The sequence below is a fragment of the Hyaena hyaena genome, unplaced genomic scaffold (assembly GCF_003009895.1).
Source record: "Hyaena hyaena isolate Hyena2069 unplaced genomic scaffold, ASM300989v1 scaffold_427, whole genome shotgun sequence".
NCBI classification, from domain to species: domain Eukaryota; kingdom Metazoa; phylum Chordata; class Mammalia; order Carnivora; family Hyaenidae; genus Hyaena; species Hyaena hyaena.
In genome coordinates this window covers 1,346,036-1,362,057 of record NW_024081064.1, presented here as the reverse complement: position 1 = coordinate 1,362,057, position 16,022 = coordinate 1,346,036, and the positions used below count along the sequence as shown (strand labels likewise).

The 16,022-nt window shown below is 47.2% G+C and overlaps 2 protein-coding genes across 6 annotated transcripts in view; one reads left to right on the top strand and one right to left on the bottom strand.

Annotated features, from left to right (window-relative positions):
• The window catches only part of SETD3 (SET domain containing 3, actin histidine methyltransferase), a 79,000-nt gene extending 69,077 nt beyond the window's left edge, over nt 1-9,923 (bottom strand). For 2 of the 4 annotated variants that reach the window (XM_039252920.1, XM_039252919.1), the window contains exon 1: nt 4,895-4,915. In XM_039252920.1, the coding sequence (XP_039108851.1) occupies nt 4,895-4,902 (8 nt within the window). In that variant the 5' untranslated portion in view covers nt 4,903-4,915. Of the gene's footprint in view, nt 1-4,894; nt 4,916-9,802 lie in introns of those variants that run through there. The other 2 variants (XM_039252917.1, XM_039252918.1) reach the window with 2 other exon arrangements.
• A 397-nt stretch (nt 9,924-10,320) lies between these two features.
• CCNK (cyclin K) overlaps nt 10,321-16,022 on the top strand; it is a 28,474-nt gene continuing 22,772 nt past the window's right edge. Inside the window, exon 1 of one of the 2 annotated variants that reach the window (XM_039252930.1) lies at nt 10,321-10,539. The gene's annotated coding sequence lies outside the window, so the exon portion shown is untranslated. Of the gene's footprint in view, nt 10,540-10,597; nt 10,664-16,022 lie in introns of those variants that run through there. The other variant, XM_039252931.1, reaches the window with a different exon arrangement.

Genomic DNA, 16,022 nt, shown 5'->3' with positions numbered 1-16,022 from the left:
CTGTGCTGTCAGCATGAGGCCCAATGCAGGGCTCGAACTCATGAACCGTGAGACCAAGAGTCAAAATCAAGAGTCAGAGGCTTAATTGACTGAGCCACCCAGGGTCCCCCAGGTACTCGGGACTCTGAAGGGTGGGGTTCTCAGTACCCAGTTCTCCAGCCCAGCAGCCAATCTTCTGAACTTGCACAGCCATCAATGTCTGTAACATTCACCCACTTCTAGATCAGATGTGGTCTGGCACCAATTCTTCTAATCTCTGTAGAGCACCCCTAACTAAAAGTATACCCAGAAGGCAGAAGCCCCACATTTACTTGTTTTCACCCCAAAGACTCGGACCCCATCAGGCTCGGACCCCATCTGCCAGCTCCCTGCATGCTGCCCTCCCTCAGTCGCTGGCCTGGCTGTCATTCCCTGATCCACACTCTCCTCCATCACTGAGGCCTATGTGCCTTTACCCCACAGTGAACACGTGTGTCTAGGTCTTGGCTTAAGGCCCCACCTCACCTGTGGTCGCCCTCCCTGCGCTGCCACAGCCCAGCTCCAGAGCCTAACGGCCTTGCCTACTGCAGTCTACGGCATTTATGCACCCATGTGACACACTTGTGACAGAAATAAAACAAAGCTTCCATCTCTAAATTACCTATAGGGTATAATACAGCGCCATGGACACAGATGAGGGTCACATATTTGGTGAATGAAAGAAAATCTTTGGAGATCATTTTGGATATGTTAGCATTACCCGTGGGTAAGATTTGTTTCCTGTCACAACAGTACGATTTTGTGTCAAAGCACCATTTCCATATATGCTCCCACCAGCGAATAAAACGGCAGTCAAAATGCAACATTCGCTAAATATTTATCTACTGCTACTAAAGAACTAAGAAGATTCTTAGAAGGAAAAATATAAATTTTTATATATACATAAAATATTTAGAATTCACCCTTGAAGTTAAAAAATGGTTTCTTTCAGGAGTCCATAGTTTGTTAGAAAAGCTTTAGTATGTCTTTCACAGTAGAAAAGTCTCTGATAAACACAAATCCAAAACTTTTAAATGTTTCTGGTCTCTCAGAAAGCAACAAAGCAGGAATGAATCTTCCTCTAATAAAAAAAAAAAAAGGGGGGGGGGTTATGGCCCAAGCACAGCTTGAAGCTCTGTGGGCTACTGTGACCAGGGGCACAGGTGTCCACACAGGGCTCTGCACTGGTCAGACACATCCCTGCCATGGCTGGCAGAGGCCATGCTGATGACAGCCATGCCATGTCAGGGGACTTAAACCTGGCTGTGACTTGGCCAAGAGCCTACAGCCATCAAACCACAGATCCACAGCTTCCACGCTGAAGTCCTGTATTACTCCCAGCACAGAGGCAGGCTCTGGGCATAGATGCAGCCGATGAGCCACCTGTCCTGCGTCTGCATGCCCAGGTCTACACTAGCCGCTGGGGAACACAAAACAAACACAGGCCAGGCCTGCAGGCCTCAAGGATGACGTGGTGGGGAACCAAGACCCAGCTGCACAAGTCCTCAAAGACCTAAGAGAAGGAGCTAGAGAGGGCCAAGGAACGAAGTACAATGAAAGGAGAACTATACTTCAAGATGCAGTTTGAGAAGATGCTAGAATCCAGTCAGAGGGGTTTCCTAAATTGAACCCCCTCCTGCCTTTTTTAGCTAACAAAGATTTCCTCCACATCATGGATTGGAAATAACTACCTGCCCTTTTCATTTATGATTTAAGAATGTGTTACACATAATGAATAATTTTCATTGTGATTCAGCTGATCTGGGGCTAGTGTCCAAGTTTCAACTAATGAACAAATAGGTAGCCTGGACAGCCTTTGTGTCCCTAGCAGATAAAAACCACCTACGAGAGGGGCGCCTGGGTGGCTTAGTCGGTTGAGCGTCCAACTTTCGCTTAGGTCATGATCTCGCAGTTCGTGGGTTCGAGCCCCGCGTCGGGGTCTGTGCTGACTGCCAGCTCAGAGCCTGGAGCCTATTTCAGAGTCTGTGTCTCCCTATCTCTCTGACCCTCCCCTGCTCACTCTGTCTCTCTCTCTCTCTCCTAGAAATAAATAAAAATTTAAAAAAAAAAACAAAAAAAAAACCACCTACGAGAAATTCATCAAGTTCCTACAGAGACCAAATATTTATCTTCAATATTTATTCCAAAAATTTATATTAGAAAAATATAAAGAAGTATAAACTAAATCTGTGTACACACATGTACACACACACTCAAGTCAAATGCCAAATAATTACCTTAAAGGTACAATGCTAATTCAAAGTTTTTTTCCCCCAAAGTTTAGATTGAAAACTGGTATCATTTATAAATTCTTATGGAACTACCTGGAGACTAACCCAACAGTACAAAAAGGATTCAAACAATACTTAAGACAAAATTTTGAAGCTCAGCGGGAAGGCAATACAGAGTCGAGAGACAAAGGCATTCTAGAAACAGTTACAGATACAGTCATTCAAAGGAAGGAGCATCTGTGAAAAGGAACAGCAGCAAGCTAGGAGCCTCACTTGTATCCATGCTTCTTCACCATGGATATATTTTATCCATAGTGGAAATATTTTAACCATCTACAGAATCCTCAAGACCTGCCTCTTTAAGACACCATAAACCATTTAGCAAAACCACCAACAATCTCTCCACTTGGTAGATAAAGGAGACCTTAGAAAAGTGTAAAAATAAAAGGTATATTCAATTATATCAATGGCTAACTAATGTGCAACTGGTATCTGTAATCAACAACCACTTGACCAAGCGATACATTATCTTCGATACATTATCTTCAATACATAATCTGTGTGGTGGAATGAAAAGTCAGGTCGGGGCGCCTTGGGGGGGCTCAGTCGGTTGAGCATCCGACTTCAGCTCAGGTCACGATCTCACGGCCCGTGGTTTTGAGCCCCACATCGGGCTCTGCGGGGACAGCTCGGAGCCTCGAGCCTGCTTTGGATTCTGTCTGTCTGTCTCTCTCTCTGCCCCTCCCCACTCGCTCTTTCTCTCTTAAAAATAATAAAACAAAGAACAAAAAAAATTTTTTTTTAAGTCAGGAGAAATTAGATAAAGCACATTTAGACAACTTGCCTGATGGGTGGGGGACAGTGAGGGAGGATGCCAGACACTTTACCAACTATTACAAGTCTAGCTCAGTACATGGAACAGAGGCAGGATTCAGCTGGGTTTTTTGTTTCTTTCTAAGTGGGAAGTATATAAATTTGTATCTTTCCTGAGTTGCTTTCAGCTAAATACAAACAGAATAAACATTTTTTGATTACACTTATTTGGCAATTTATCCAGAAAATTTTAGCTCTAACCCAGCATCTGTTTTTCAATATATCCTGAACCTACCCAACTTTACAGCTAGAGTGACTACGGTGGAGAACTGGCCTATGGCTTCCTCCCGCCTCAGGCACCCAGCTGTAAATGTACTTGAAGGGACTGTGAGAGCCTGCCTAACCTCTGTGCAGGAAGCAAAGAATCTCACTAAAATATCTGGCAGGCCATTAGGATCAGATTACTACACTCTGAATTAAAGACACAAATTACAGGATGATGGCTTAGTTTCAAAAACGAAAGCACTCTCAAACTGGCAAGTGTTGAGCTGTGCAATGTTTTCTCTCCTACTGAAACTGATAATGAACTCGCGGTCCCCACACCGCAGGCCACCAGGTTAACTGAAACTAGCGCGTACTGGAAACATGCGCTCCCTCCCTACGGGAGCAGGGCCTGCTAGCAGGCTCAAGCCATACTATCCCTCCCAGCAATCACCTGGCATCCATCATTCCAATCCCTATCAGAGGAGGTATGGATGTGCCACAACTCAAAAGTACCAAGCAGTCAAGGGAAGCAGGCGGGTGAGAAGGTGGAATAAATTCCAAGTCAGCACCTACTTAAGTACCATGAATGTAGCCATTGTAAATTGCATGTAAGTAAAATTTCCATCTCTGTACACAACAATTTGGGCTGTCACATAAATAGGTGGACAGGGATAGGTAGATATACACAAATTTGGGATTTAAGAAAATACAGATGTTTCTTGCTCTCTATAGCGTTTTTTTGCTAATTTTCCACTAATTTACACAGCAATTTTAGAAATGCTTAAACCATTTCTGATTGACTTTTCAATACATAATAGTTTCAGTTTTAAACTGCTGTTGAATTAAACTGTAAATACATTTAAAATGAGGCTCCTATTTAGAGGAGGTTGAAAAAAACCCTCTCATAAAGCAAAGACTCATTTGGTATCATGAATAATCATTTCCTATTATGTCTTTCTAAAAGAAAAAAGAAAAATGTTAAGTGAAGAAACAGCTGTAATCTGTCAAGAAATTACCTTCAAACCACCCACATTCCTCCCATAAGATATGAGATTCTAGAACTGTGGTTGATCAGGCTTGGAAGACACTTTTGGGGTTATCTGTGTGAATTCTCAACCCCGCACATGTTTAAAATACCCCGTCCTGGGGTCATGAAGCAATGACAGTTGTCAAAGTGCACTGCTGTCCCCTGCCAAACCCCAGTCTGAAAACGCTGGTGCGAGGCAGGGGAGAGTGTGTTGTGACTCAGAAGAAACACCACCTGAGGCTCGCTGCTGCTGAGAGGCAGGAGCAGCGGGGAGGTTCTGAGGGGGCTCCTCTGTTTCCCCACGGGCGGCGCTGCTAACTGCCCGCAGCCGCGTGTGCATTTCCAGGTCGTGAGCCATCCCGGCACTCCGTTGTTGGAAAGTTCATCATCCCCTCCGACCTGTTCCCCCACCACCACCCTTCTGCCTTTCAAAGAGTAACAACTACCCTTCACATTTTTGAAGACAGCTTTCTGTCCCCCCCACAAAGTCTTCTGTTGTGCAGGCTTCCCATACCCCTTCTCCAAAGTGGACAAAACTCACTGAGGCATGTGATACCGCCATGCAGTTTTTCCCACCAAGGCAACGAAACCCCTTCTAAGCAGCTCTGAGAAGGGCACTGTTCAGTGGGACCGGTCTTCCCAGAACTCAAATCGCAGGGATCTTAGGAATACGCCCGAGACTGCCCTGGCTTCTCTAAGACTCAAGTAAACAAAGGAGTGCATTCACTTGTTCAGTGCACATTTCTCGCGTATCTCATCTGAAGTGCACAGATGAGTGACACACAGTCCCACAGCCTTCAGGACAAAACGATAATCAACTGAAACCTTTGTTACACAAACCGATTTTCCGCCAGAGAGACGTGCTGTATCAAGTGAGTGTCTGGACCTAAATGCGGTTTTCATGCTGTCGCCATTTGTCTCCAGGCCACTGAAATCATCATTCCCTGCCACACACAAAGTGCTACAGCCGGTCCCCAACACGACCGTCTGCATCATACCTGCATCATTTGGGCACTGCCTATGCCATAAACCGAGGGAGGCATTTTACACAATAGACGAAGATAGAATTATACCCACCTGACAGGTGAGGAAGCTGAAATGGAAAGAGGGTAATAAATTCCACACAAGAGGAAGACTCGGTTGGCGGCCCAGCCTCACCAACACACTTGATTGATGCTCGAGAGTGTTTCATGGATTCACCCCAAAACCCACGCGCTTGCGAAGGCCTGGCAGGTTGGTCACCGCCTCTGAAGTTCCAAATAACACCATTTGCTTATTATAGTAAAAACACGTCACGTAAAGGTTTGACCTCTTTGGGCTTTTAAAACTACGGAGCCATCCTGCTAGCCTTCATCCAAACAAGCGGGAGTTGCCTCATCTTAACTGTGAGACTTCCACGTAAACTTCTGCCCAGGCCCACACTTCCCACCTTGATCTGTGCAGGGCCCACACCCGTGTCAAGGAACTGCAGAAACCATTTAGATGACTGTGACGCATAGCAATGCTAAGTCCTTACAATCAACAAATGGAAAACTTTATTAATCGTTAGTGAGTATGGAAAGGCAACTTTAATGAGTATTTTTCAACACTAATCCTCAATTTCTTTTAACTGTGTTCACTGGAAAATTATTGATATTGAAGAGTCGGGCCTATCTACTGAGACTGAAAGCTCAGTCTTAAGTCACTTGGCCATGGAGCTGTTTAGACCTTGTTAAATCCTAACGAACTATGTCCTAAAAATGTGTAAAGTGACACTCAGGAGCATAGACAGGTAATGAGCCTAAAACAGAGCATATTTTTAAGAGTTCTATCTAGACCCCTGAATCCATTCTCTGGACAATGCTTTAGTCCTTCCAAAACAGAATGAAAGCATAATCTTCCTGCTCTCTTCCTCTTCCCTGCCCGCCCTCCACATCCCCATCCCTGCAGCTAAGACAAGTAACAGGTTACCATCTCACTTGACTTAGTAATGAGTATCACTCAGATCCCTCTCGAAAGCTTAACTTCAGGGTTGGGCTTGTCGTCCACTGTCAGTCAAGTGTGTTTGGGCTTATCCTGATTATTAATTAACTTCTACTTAGAAAGTACTAGAATAAGAAACAAATAGCTTCAAAGTCTTAACTTTGGTATTTGACTTTCATAATCATTTAGAATCATTTTTCTTCCATTCAAATTTATTTCAGTTGCAAATTGTGAATACTTGTGCTTGCACCTCTTCACAGCTGTTTCTTTCTAAAATCTAGAGGAAATAGAGTCCACACAGCTAATCTCTGGCTTGCATTACTGGATGAATTTAACAACAAAAGTAGGACTTCTAATCTTCCCAATTCTGCTAACTAAGCTTTCTTTACATAACATTATCAAGTGACTTTACAAAAAGTCTCAACTCCGGGGCGCCTGGGTGGCTTAGTCAGTTAAGCGTCCGACTTTCACTTGGGTCATGATCTCGCGGTTCATGGGTTCGAGCCCCGCGTCGGACTCTGAGCTGACTGTCATCTCAGAGCCTGGAGCCTGCTTCAGTCTGTGACTCCCTCTCTCTCTGACCCTCCCCTGCTCACGCTGTCTCTCTCTCCTAGAAATAAATAAAACATTAAAAAAAAAAAGTCTCAACTCCTTTGTAATAGAAAAAATATACATGAATATTTTCTTAGAAATTTATTTTACTTTAATGACTATTATGCACATTAATTGTATTTCCAGATCAAAATATTGAAAATCTCCAATTTTATGAAAGAGGAAAATAGGATGATGTCAGGAAATCCAAAGTACTAAAGTCAATTGTCAAGATACACCTGCAAACGCAAGAGAAGTGAAAACTAGCAAGATGTAAAGGCAAGGAATCCTTAGTCTATTACTCTTAACTGGTTAAACAGGGCTCAGAATGAACTGATATCCAAGATAAACACGTCTACGACTATAGCAAAAGGATGCACAGCAAATCAAAATATTCGTCAATGATAAAACGGGCCCAAATATAAGGTTAGCGATTTGAGAACACAACTGGCCGCAAGCAACTTGCAGAGTGACAGAAGAATAAAGATATTCACTGTTCTGTTAAAAAAAAAAAAAGTTTCATGCCACAGTAGTAAATGACTCCTGTCCCTCTAATGGGGGAACAAGATCATGGCTCCATTCCCAGGACTTAGGTACAAAGAGAGGAGACGTACTTGAAACTCTCCCCATCCACCGCCCCCCCCCCCCGCAGAAGCACCAGGCAGAAGCAAAGCAAACCAGTTTCTAAAGGAAAAAAAAAAACCTCCCAAAGAAAGATAGTCATCAAACTACACATGAAAAAAGATATATTATTAGCCATGTTTCTAAAAGCTACTTCAGATTTGAGATAAGAAAAAAGGAGACTATGTAATTCAAACATTTAAGAAACTGGAAAGCCTCAAAGTGAACCGACATCTAGTTTTTAAAAAAAAAAAGGGAACACAGAGTAACTCAGCTTGTAGGTAAGATTTCTAGTCCCAGGTCTGCTAACATCCCACATGCCAGAAACTGTGTACCTGGCTTTACTGAACTCAGTAACTGCCTACTGAATACTTCCACTCCCGGCAGGCCTCTGTTGTGCTGATGGCGACAATTCCTCCAGCTGTCATCTGTCAGGCTTTTCTAGATACGAAAGCATCAAGTTTTAGGGAGGCTGCTGTGAGCGCTCCTAACGAAACCAGTTTAACAGCGGTTGAACTTGAGAATGGAAACATGAGTGCCACCTTTACACTTTCCAGAAGCTCTTCTTAAAGCAAAGCTGGAACCATTTAACACGTGGCCTAAATGCTCGTCACGTGGAAGAGAAGGTCAACAGGCGTTACTTTCTTATTGACAATCTCACTGCATGCACTCTTACTGACAGAACTGAACAGAAACTTCCATTTCCACCTGGGGAAATGTTTCAGTCTTCAAGTCCGACATCACTGCCAGGAACAAAGGCACCAAGAGAGGTTAGCAAACTGAGGAAGAGATGGGAAGCAGCAATTACCCTCTCAGGATAGAGGAGCATTTCGGACGTCAGCTTACAATTTTGAATAGGCTGAAAGGAGGGCAGGCAGAAAGGGGCAGCCGAAGGCTAAAAACTGAGGTTTGGAATCCCAATAAAGAGGTTGTTCTGTATTTGAGAACTTGGCTTTGCAACTACTTTCTGGGGCCAGAGAAAAAAACTCCTCCTCCTTAAACTGTTGGAACCTGACCAGAATATCAATCACAGCAGCCCCTGGGACTAATTTGGTCAAAGGCGGGACTGCACACACAGTAGCCTGCGTAGACACGATATATCATGGTTCAAGCAAGTCTTGCCCAACTTTAACCGTGGAAAGCTGCTTTTATTTTGCTATATTCTTGAGTTACATGCATTCACTTAAAATGGCAAGAAAAACCTCTCCAGGATTATTACTGGCCATTTCAATTTTGAAATACCAGTGGGGTCAACTGAGAAGAAAAACAGGGGACGGAGACGTATCGTTTAGACACGATAAAATTCACTTTTCAGGGTCCCGTTCTGCGAGTTGTGACAATCGCATACAGCTGTGTAATCAACACCCACAATCAAGCTAGGAGCAGGTTCATCGCTCAACGATGAGCTCCTCGTAAGGTCTTGAAAGCAAAAGTCACCCGTCGACAGACTTTAAAAGCACTTTTGCTTTTGAAACAACGCGACCCTCATTTGGGATCGCCAAGCAACACCCTGCAGGCGATCCTGCACGTGCGGCTACGCGGCGGGAGCGAGGCCGCTACCCGGTGGCTCCCGGGCCCCGAGCACAAGCGAGGCAAAGGCGGAGTCGCGGAGCCGAGAGGAGGAAGAGTTTAAGGGCCGGAATGACAAACTCCAAAGCACCGAATTCTTCTCCCTAGTAGGGCGCCGAGCGTGTGGACCACGGCCAGGGCGCGTAGGCAGAGAGATGACCTATTTTCAACGCCTGTTTTTATAACTGGAAAGTGAGAGAGGGAAGCAGGGGCTGGTCCCCGGGAGCACCTGACGTTTGGAGAGCGGAACACAGAGGCCACACAGCCTTCACCCGGGCGCCGGGCGGCGGCGGGAGAAAGGGAGGGAGGGAAGGAAGGAAGGAAGGGAGCGCGGGCCGGCCGCACGCACAGCCCAGCCGCCCAGCGCGAGTCGGAGCTGCCCGGGCCCCACCCGGCGGGCGCCCAGCGGCCGGCGCTCCCTGCACCTGCCGCCGCCTCCGGGCCCGCCGGCCGCCCCCGGGGAGCTGCGGGCCGGGGAAGGGGAGGCAGAGGCCGAGCGGCGCCCCCGGACACGCCGGGCCCCCGCGCCCGGCCCCAGGGGCGCACGCCGCCACCCGCACCTCGGGCCCCGGCCGGCGGCGCGCGCAGGATCTCGGCCGAGGGGCGCCGGTCGGGGCGGGGGGCGGCCTCACGGCGCTTGGGGACAGCGGCGCGAGTCTGCCCGCGGGCCGCGCGCGCCGGGGGAACCGCCGCCCGCCACACTCACCTGCCCGCTTACCCCTTTGCGCAGCGGCGGCGGCGCCACACTCGGGCCCGGACCCACCGTCCGCCTCAACCAAGCCCCAGGCGGCGGCGGCGGCGGCGGCGGAGGCCGGACGGGAGGGGCGGGACGGCGGCCTGAGACGGCCCCGCCGCCGCGGCCCAACCCCGCTCCGCCCGCCCCCGGGCCCCGCCCCCGGACGGCCGCCGCCGCCCATTGGTCCGCGGCTCCGACGCATGGGGGGCGCCCGTCAGCCAATCAGAAGAAAGTAGAGCTCTCCCAAGACGAAAGTGTCGCCAATCTCTCCCCGGCCCCTCCCCGCGGGTCAGCGGTCTCTGCGGACAGCAGGAGGTGCCACCCTGGGGGGCAGGGGTTCTATTTCGGCAGTCCCGCCCCCTCCAGAAGCGAGAGGGAATTCGGGAGCAACCGAACATGCTAACGGAACTTGGACGCGGGAGGCGGGGCCGGAGTCGCCCGTTGTCCAATCAGCGCCTGGCATGGGCGCAGCCCAGCCAATTGTGGCGCCGAAGCTGGCGGGGGCCGAGACCGTTTGGGCCCGCAGGCCCCATGACTGGAGACGAGGCCGAACCGTGCGGTTAAGGGTGGCTGGGCGGGGCCGCGCGCGGTCGCTTGTTTTTCGTCGCGGACGCAGTGAGATGACGTAGCTTCCCCGACATTCCACGTCCAAGATGGCTGCGGTCGGCGAGGAGAGACGTCGCTAAGGGGCTTGCCTGAGGCGAGGGGTGAGTGACCAACCGACCGCCGCTCGCCTCCACTTACCTGGAGGTCGGAGTAGAGTATGGCCACTTGCCTCCACCCACTGGCGGAATCTCTTTTTCCGGATTCCGCCTCGCTTCGCTATCCCTGGTACATACCGAAGTTAGCGGGCGACGACGGGGCTGCGGGTCGCGCTTCGAGGAGTGTCTGAGGCACAGGAGCGGGGCAGGGAGGCCGGCGCGGACCCGAAAACAGGCAGCAGCCCTCGAAGTGAGGGGCGGCTGGGATTCGGGGACTTCCTAGCAGCTGGGGAGAAGGGTCGCGGTGGGGGGAGGACGGGCGCTTCAGCGCGCGCGCACCCTCTGAGCCGCACAGCCGCGGACTACCTAGATTTCGCAGTGTGCCGGCCCCTAGCGAGCTTAGGCCCGAGCCTTATTCTACGTCTGGGGTACTGCGACTTTGGAGTCTGAAGAGCCGTGTAAGGGGGGACTGGGAATAAGGAAAAGGCACTTCCGCGATTAGGTTCGTTCCTGCCGAGACGTGGTCTTTGCCGGTCCACTGCTGAGCTGTTTGGTTTGTTATTACAGCAGGCGTCCTTTAGAAAGTTGAGGCGTAAGTCTGAGGTTATCTGAAAGTAGACTGTTACCAGCCCCCGAGCTTTCGCTAAATCATCTGACGTGGGGTGCGACGTCGGAGAGCAATTACTTGAGGGTGATCTTTTGCGTTTGTAGAGTAAATCTAATAATGATTATGTATCTCGCTCTACATCGCTCTTGAGGGGTATCTAGCAGGGTGCCTTTCAATGGTAGGCGCTCAGTAAAGATTTGTTTGAATGGTGTTGCTAGAATGAAAGCTCCATGAGGAGCTTTGTGTCCTCAGCACCTAGGAAGCTGTCTAGATTGTTGAATGAAGGGTGGGTGGATGATGGTACTCGTGGTGGTGGTATTGGTAGACATTTTGGTTAAGAGCGTTAGCGTCCCTAGGTTGCTTGCCTGTTAAGTGAATATTAAGAGTTCAGGATTATTTTATTTCCTTCAGAGTGACCGCTCTTGGTGTCTGTTTTTCGGGGTTTTTTTTCTTCTTTTGTCTCATCTTGATTATATTGTAGCGCATAACTCAAACTTATTTGTCGATTCTTGCATAAAACAACATTCGTTTCGTTTTGAAAATGTAGTTTGCACCAACAAGCAGTAAAGAAGCATTCTAGTTACTAATGAGGTCCTTACGTGTTAAATGCCACTTCTGAAACTGAATGTCCCAAAGAAAAAAACTGGTCAGAGTTTGGGCCTACTAAATGAGCTACTTTACCTCAGGAGATTCTGTTTGAAAGCAGTGAGTCCCTGAGGAAGAAAAATGTTTTGTTTGCTTTCTCTAAAAATTGGTTAAGGACAAACAAAATCAGAAGGAAGTTCAAGGCTGTGGCGATCGTAAAGAATTTCAAACTGGATTAAATCCAGTTCATATTTTTAGGGTCAGATAAATGATACACTGGAGTGCTTGTAGATAAAATTGCAAAATCACTGTTCAGAGCTTTTGAGGAATCTGAAAGCACAGTTAACGATGGAAGTATCTCAGTTTTTGTATCTCAGATATTAACTGGAAATATCTCAGTTTTTGCATTCAGTTTTATTCGTTTTTGAGAGACAGATACAGACTGCTAACGGGGGAGGGGCAGAGAGAGGGAGAGACAGAATCTGAAGCAGGCTGCAGGCTCTGGGCTCCGATTTACAAACTGTGAGATCATGACCTGAGCCAAAGTTGGATGCTTAACCAGCTGAGCCCCTCTGGAGCCCCGTGTTTTAGAGGCTTGTTGGGAGAGCAGAAAGTTTGTGAGTACTTGGGAAAGGAGAGCTCATTCCCTCAAATTTGCAGAGTGTCAACTAAAAAAAAGCCAGCCAGGTGACATACATCTCATTACTTTCCCACAAAGTTTGTTAGCTTGGTGGTGAGGGAGGGATTGCTAGACGTGGGTCCGTTTGGGTTTCCTTGGGCCACGGAACGTAATCTCTCTTCCTGTCCTGGTAGCCACAAGAGATGTGTTTACGCTGGATAAGGTCTGCTTGCATGGATTTATATCCCTTCGAATTACCGAACCCAGAATGATTCATGAGTTGATGTCGGCCTGAAGAGAGGTCTTTAGACATGAGCTGTGGGGCTCTGGCCTTGCCCTTACTCCGGTTTGCATTTTTTTTATTACTGACTTTAAGTATATGAGGCATACTCCTCAAATTAATAAACATGATCAAAACCTGTAGCTATAAAGAATTCTTAAAGTTTGGAGCAAGAGGCCAAAATTAACAAGATATAAATTTGCCAGGTTAAATCTATTTAAACTCATTATGCCTATCTGAGATAAGGAAGAGCAGACTTGGGGAAAGCAGGGAGGGAATGGTAGGATGTAATGTTCCATTTATGGAAACAAAGTATAGAATCATCCCCAGATTGAGGGAAAGATATTTTTCTCTAATCATAAATGGTGGCTCTGCCGTTTAGGACCTTTGCGAATTATCGTGTCTGTCTGGTTCTGTTTTCTCCACAATAAATTGTGAGGATAAGAAGATAGAGCTTGCAGGCATGCTGCATCTCAGTGGACACACAATGGACATGTTGCTGAGTGTTCGTAATCTCCCTTTCCCCATTTACCATGAAGGTCATGTAAACAGTGTTGTTTTCCATTCTGGTTGCTAATGTTTAGGGGTTATCTTGAGACACAAAAAACCATGTTGAGAAAATAGAGACGTTTGTTTACCCTGGAGAAGAGAAGAGAATGGAAAAAATTGTCTTCACGTTTGAAAGGCAATCAGTAGATAAGGGAAAGGTATTTTCAAGGCCTAGGGAACTAGGTAGGGCTTCAGAGAGTTGTTGAAAGGTGGAAGAATGAATGTAAGAATGGGGTGCCTGGGTGGCTTAGTCGGTTAAGCGTCCGACTTAAGCTTAGGTCATGATCTCGCGGTTTGTGGGTTCGAGCCCCGCATCGGGCTCTGTGCTGACTGCCAGCTCAGAGCCTGGAGCCTATTTCAGAGTCTGTATCTCCCTCTCTCTCTGACCCTCCCCTGCTCATGCTGTCTCTCTCTCTCTCTCCTAGAAATAAAAAATATTTTTTAAAAAAATGAATCAATGTAAGACTAACACAAAAAGTAAAGTGAACACTAATTATTGATACCCAGGATGCCATAGGCTGCTTTGTAAACTATTAATGTTCCATTAATGAAAGTGGCCAAATGAAGGTTAGTGACTAAGTATTACTATTATCTAGAGATAATTTCTGTACTGGGTGAGAACGTTGAGTAATCACCTTTACTATAGCTTCCAACATGGAGGTGTCCATAATTCTAAATTTGAAAATGCATTTCTTCTTTCATCATTTAAAATGGTATGCCTAAAGCACATTCCTGAAAAATGTTGCTGAAATGCTTTGACATGTCACTTGTTTACTGAGAGATTTTTGCTTTGTGGAGCTCATAAGCCTGAGTCATTTTCACAGTAATCATGAGCTGCTAATGAGAAAACCTGGAACTTTAGGGTCTTGTGAAAAAAATCATTAAAGGGTAATAGGGAACAGGGTTGTAGAAGCGAGGTAGGGACGTTTTCAGGGGAGTGAGGACTGTTTTGATTCTATTTATGTACATTTATTTTCACTTCCTTTCCTGTATTGTTTATTCAGCCCCAGGGTCTAAAGGCTCGCTTCTCTTTCTCTCAGAAATAAGTAAACATTTTAAAAAATAAATAAATGAAAGGGCGGGGGAGGCGCCTGGGTGGCTCAGTCGGTTAAGTGTCCAACTTCGGCTCAGGTCATGATCTCACGGTTCGTGGGTCAAGCCCCGCGTCGGGCTCTGTGCTGACAGCTCGGAGCCTGGAGCCTGCTTCAGATTCTGTGTCTCCCTCCCTCTCTCTGCCCCTCCCTCATTCAGACTTTATCTCTCTCAAAAATAAACATTTTTTTTTAAATGTTTTATTTATTTCTAGGAGAGAGAGAGAGAGACAGCGTGAGCAGGGGAGGGTCAGACAGAGAGGGAGTCACAGACTCAAACAGGCTCCAGGCTCTGAGCTGGCAGTCAGCACAGAGCCCGACGCGGGGCCCGAACCCACGAACCGCGAGATCATGACCTAAGCGAAAGTCGGACGCTTAACCGACTAAGCCACCCAGGCGCCCCAAAAATAAACATTTTTTAAACATTTAAAAAAATAAACATAAATAATCTAAAGGCAGTACTCTGGATTATTAGCATGGGGTTTGGCCCCTGGCAGCAAGGTACAGCAGGTGGAGTGTATCTGTGGTGCAGTATAACTGTGTAGGGAGCTTGTTTTTCACTCTGCTGTCACCCCCACTGGGTCCCGTCCCTCTTCCTCACTCCGCCCCTTTCCTCTCAGCACAAACCTTCATACTCTATTTCCAGGGGGGGTGGGGAGGGGAGTAGGATTTATTTACTCCCCCTTAAGTGATTTTTTTTCATCTTCCTCAAACTTTTCCTTCCCTACTGTCTCAGAGAAAGAGCTTCCTCCCTGAGGTTAACTTTTTTACTATGCTTTTTATTATCAGCCAGTTAACCACTCAGTGGCTCTTTCCCTTTTTGCCTCCGACACCCTTCATTCTCCTTTACGCTGATGAAACAAGAAGAACCCTGTTTCATAGCCTGCTTGTTCCTTTTCACAGTCTCCCTTCTGCCCACTGCACTTCCGCGAAGTTTCTGTTATTTACGTGCGTGTATGTGTCTGCTACTGAGACTGGTCACGTACGACACAAATCACCCGTTTAAAATAGCGTCCAAGCCAGTGGTCTTCAATACGGAATTGTACAAACATTCCTACAGTCAACTTTCAGTGACCAAGAACTCCCCACCAAAGTAACCTTTCCTTAATTCTTTGCTCTTTCGGTTTTCTTAGGCATCAGTCACTGCTAAGTGCCACAGCTGTCTCACAGCCCGGATCCCTTGGTTTCTCTTGCAGTTGAAGGTACAAGTTTCCCACCTCTTGCTTTCCTTTGGAGGTTTTTCTGCTTTCTCAAGTCTGTCTCCGGACCCTTTCTTTTTTCACTTCCCCTCCCTCCACCGGCCACCATGACTTTAGTGGTCAGTCTGTATGGACACATCCCAGACGGACATGTCCTTCCCGATTTCAGCGGTCCTGTTGCTGTGTCTGCAGGTGTCTCGTGGGCTCTTCAGACTTGATATTTTTGGAGCCCAAATTCGTGTCCCTGCCCCAGGCCCCACCATCAAAACTACCTCCTTCCTCATTTTTCTTTTTAATATTACCCTCTCTGTCAGGCGGACAAACTTGAAATCATCTCTTGCCTTTGTCTCACAGCCCATCGTGCTTCCTGCCTCTTATCTCAGCACCGTTGTGTGGGGACAGGCCCTCCCAGGCAGTACTTGAACAGCCACTTTAGTCTCCTCATTTGCACATCTGCAGACGGCCCCTGCCCCATTCTCGGTCTCCTTACCACACTTAGTGTTTTTCATGGCACTTGCCACTCCCTGACAAGTAATAACATCTTTGTTTCTCTCTGTCT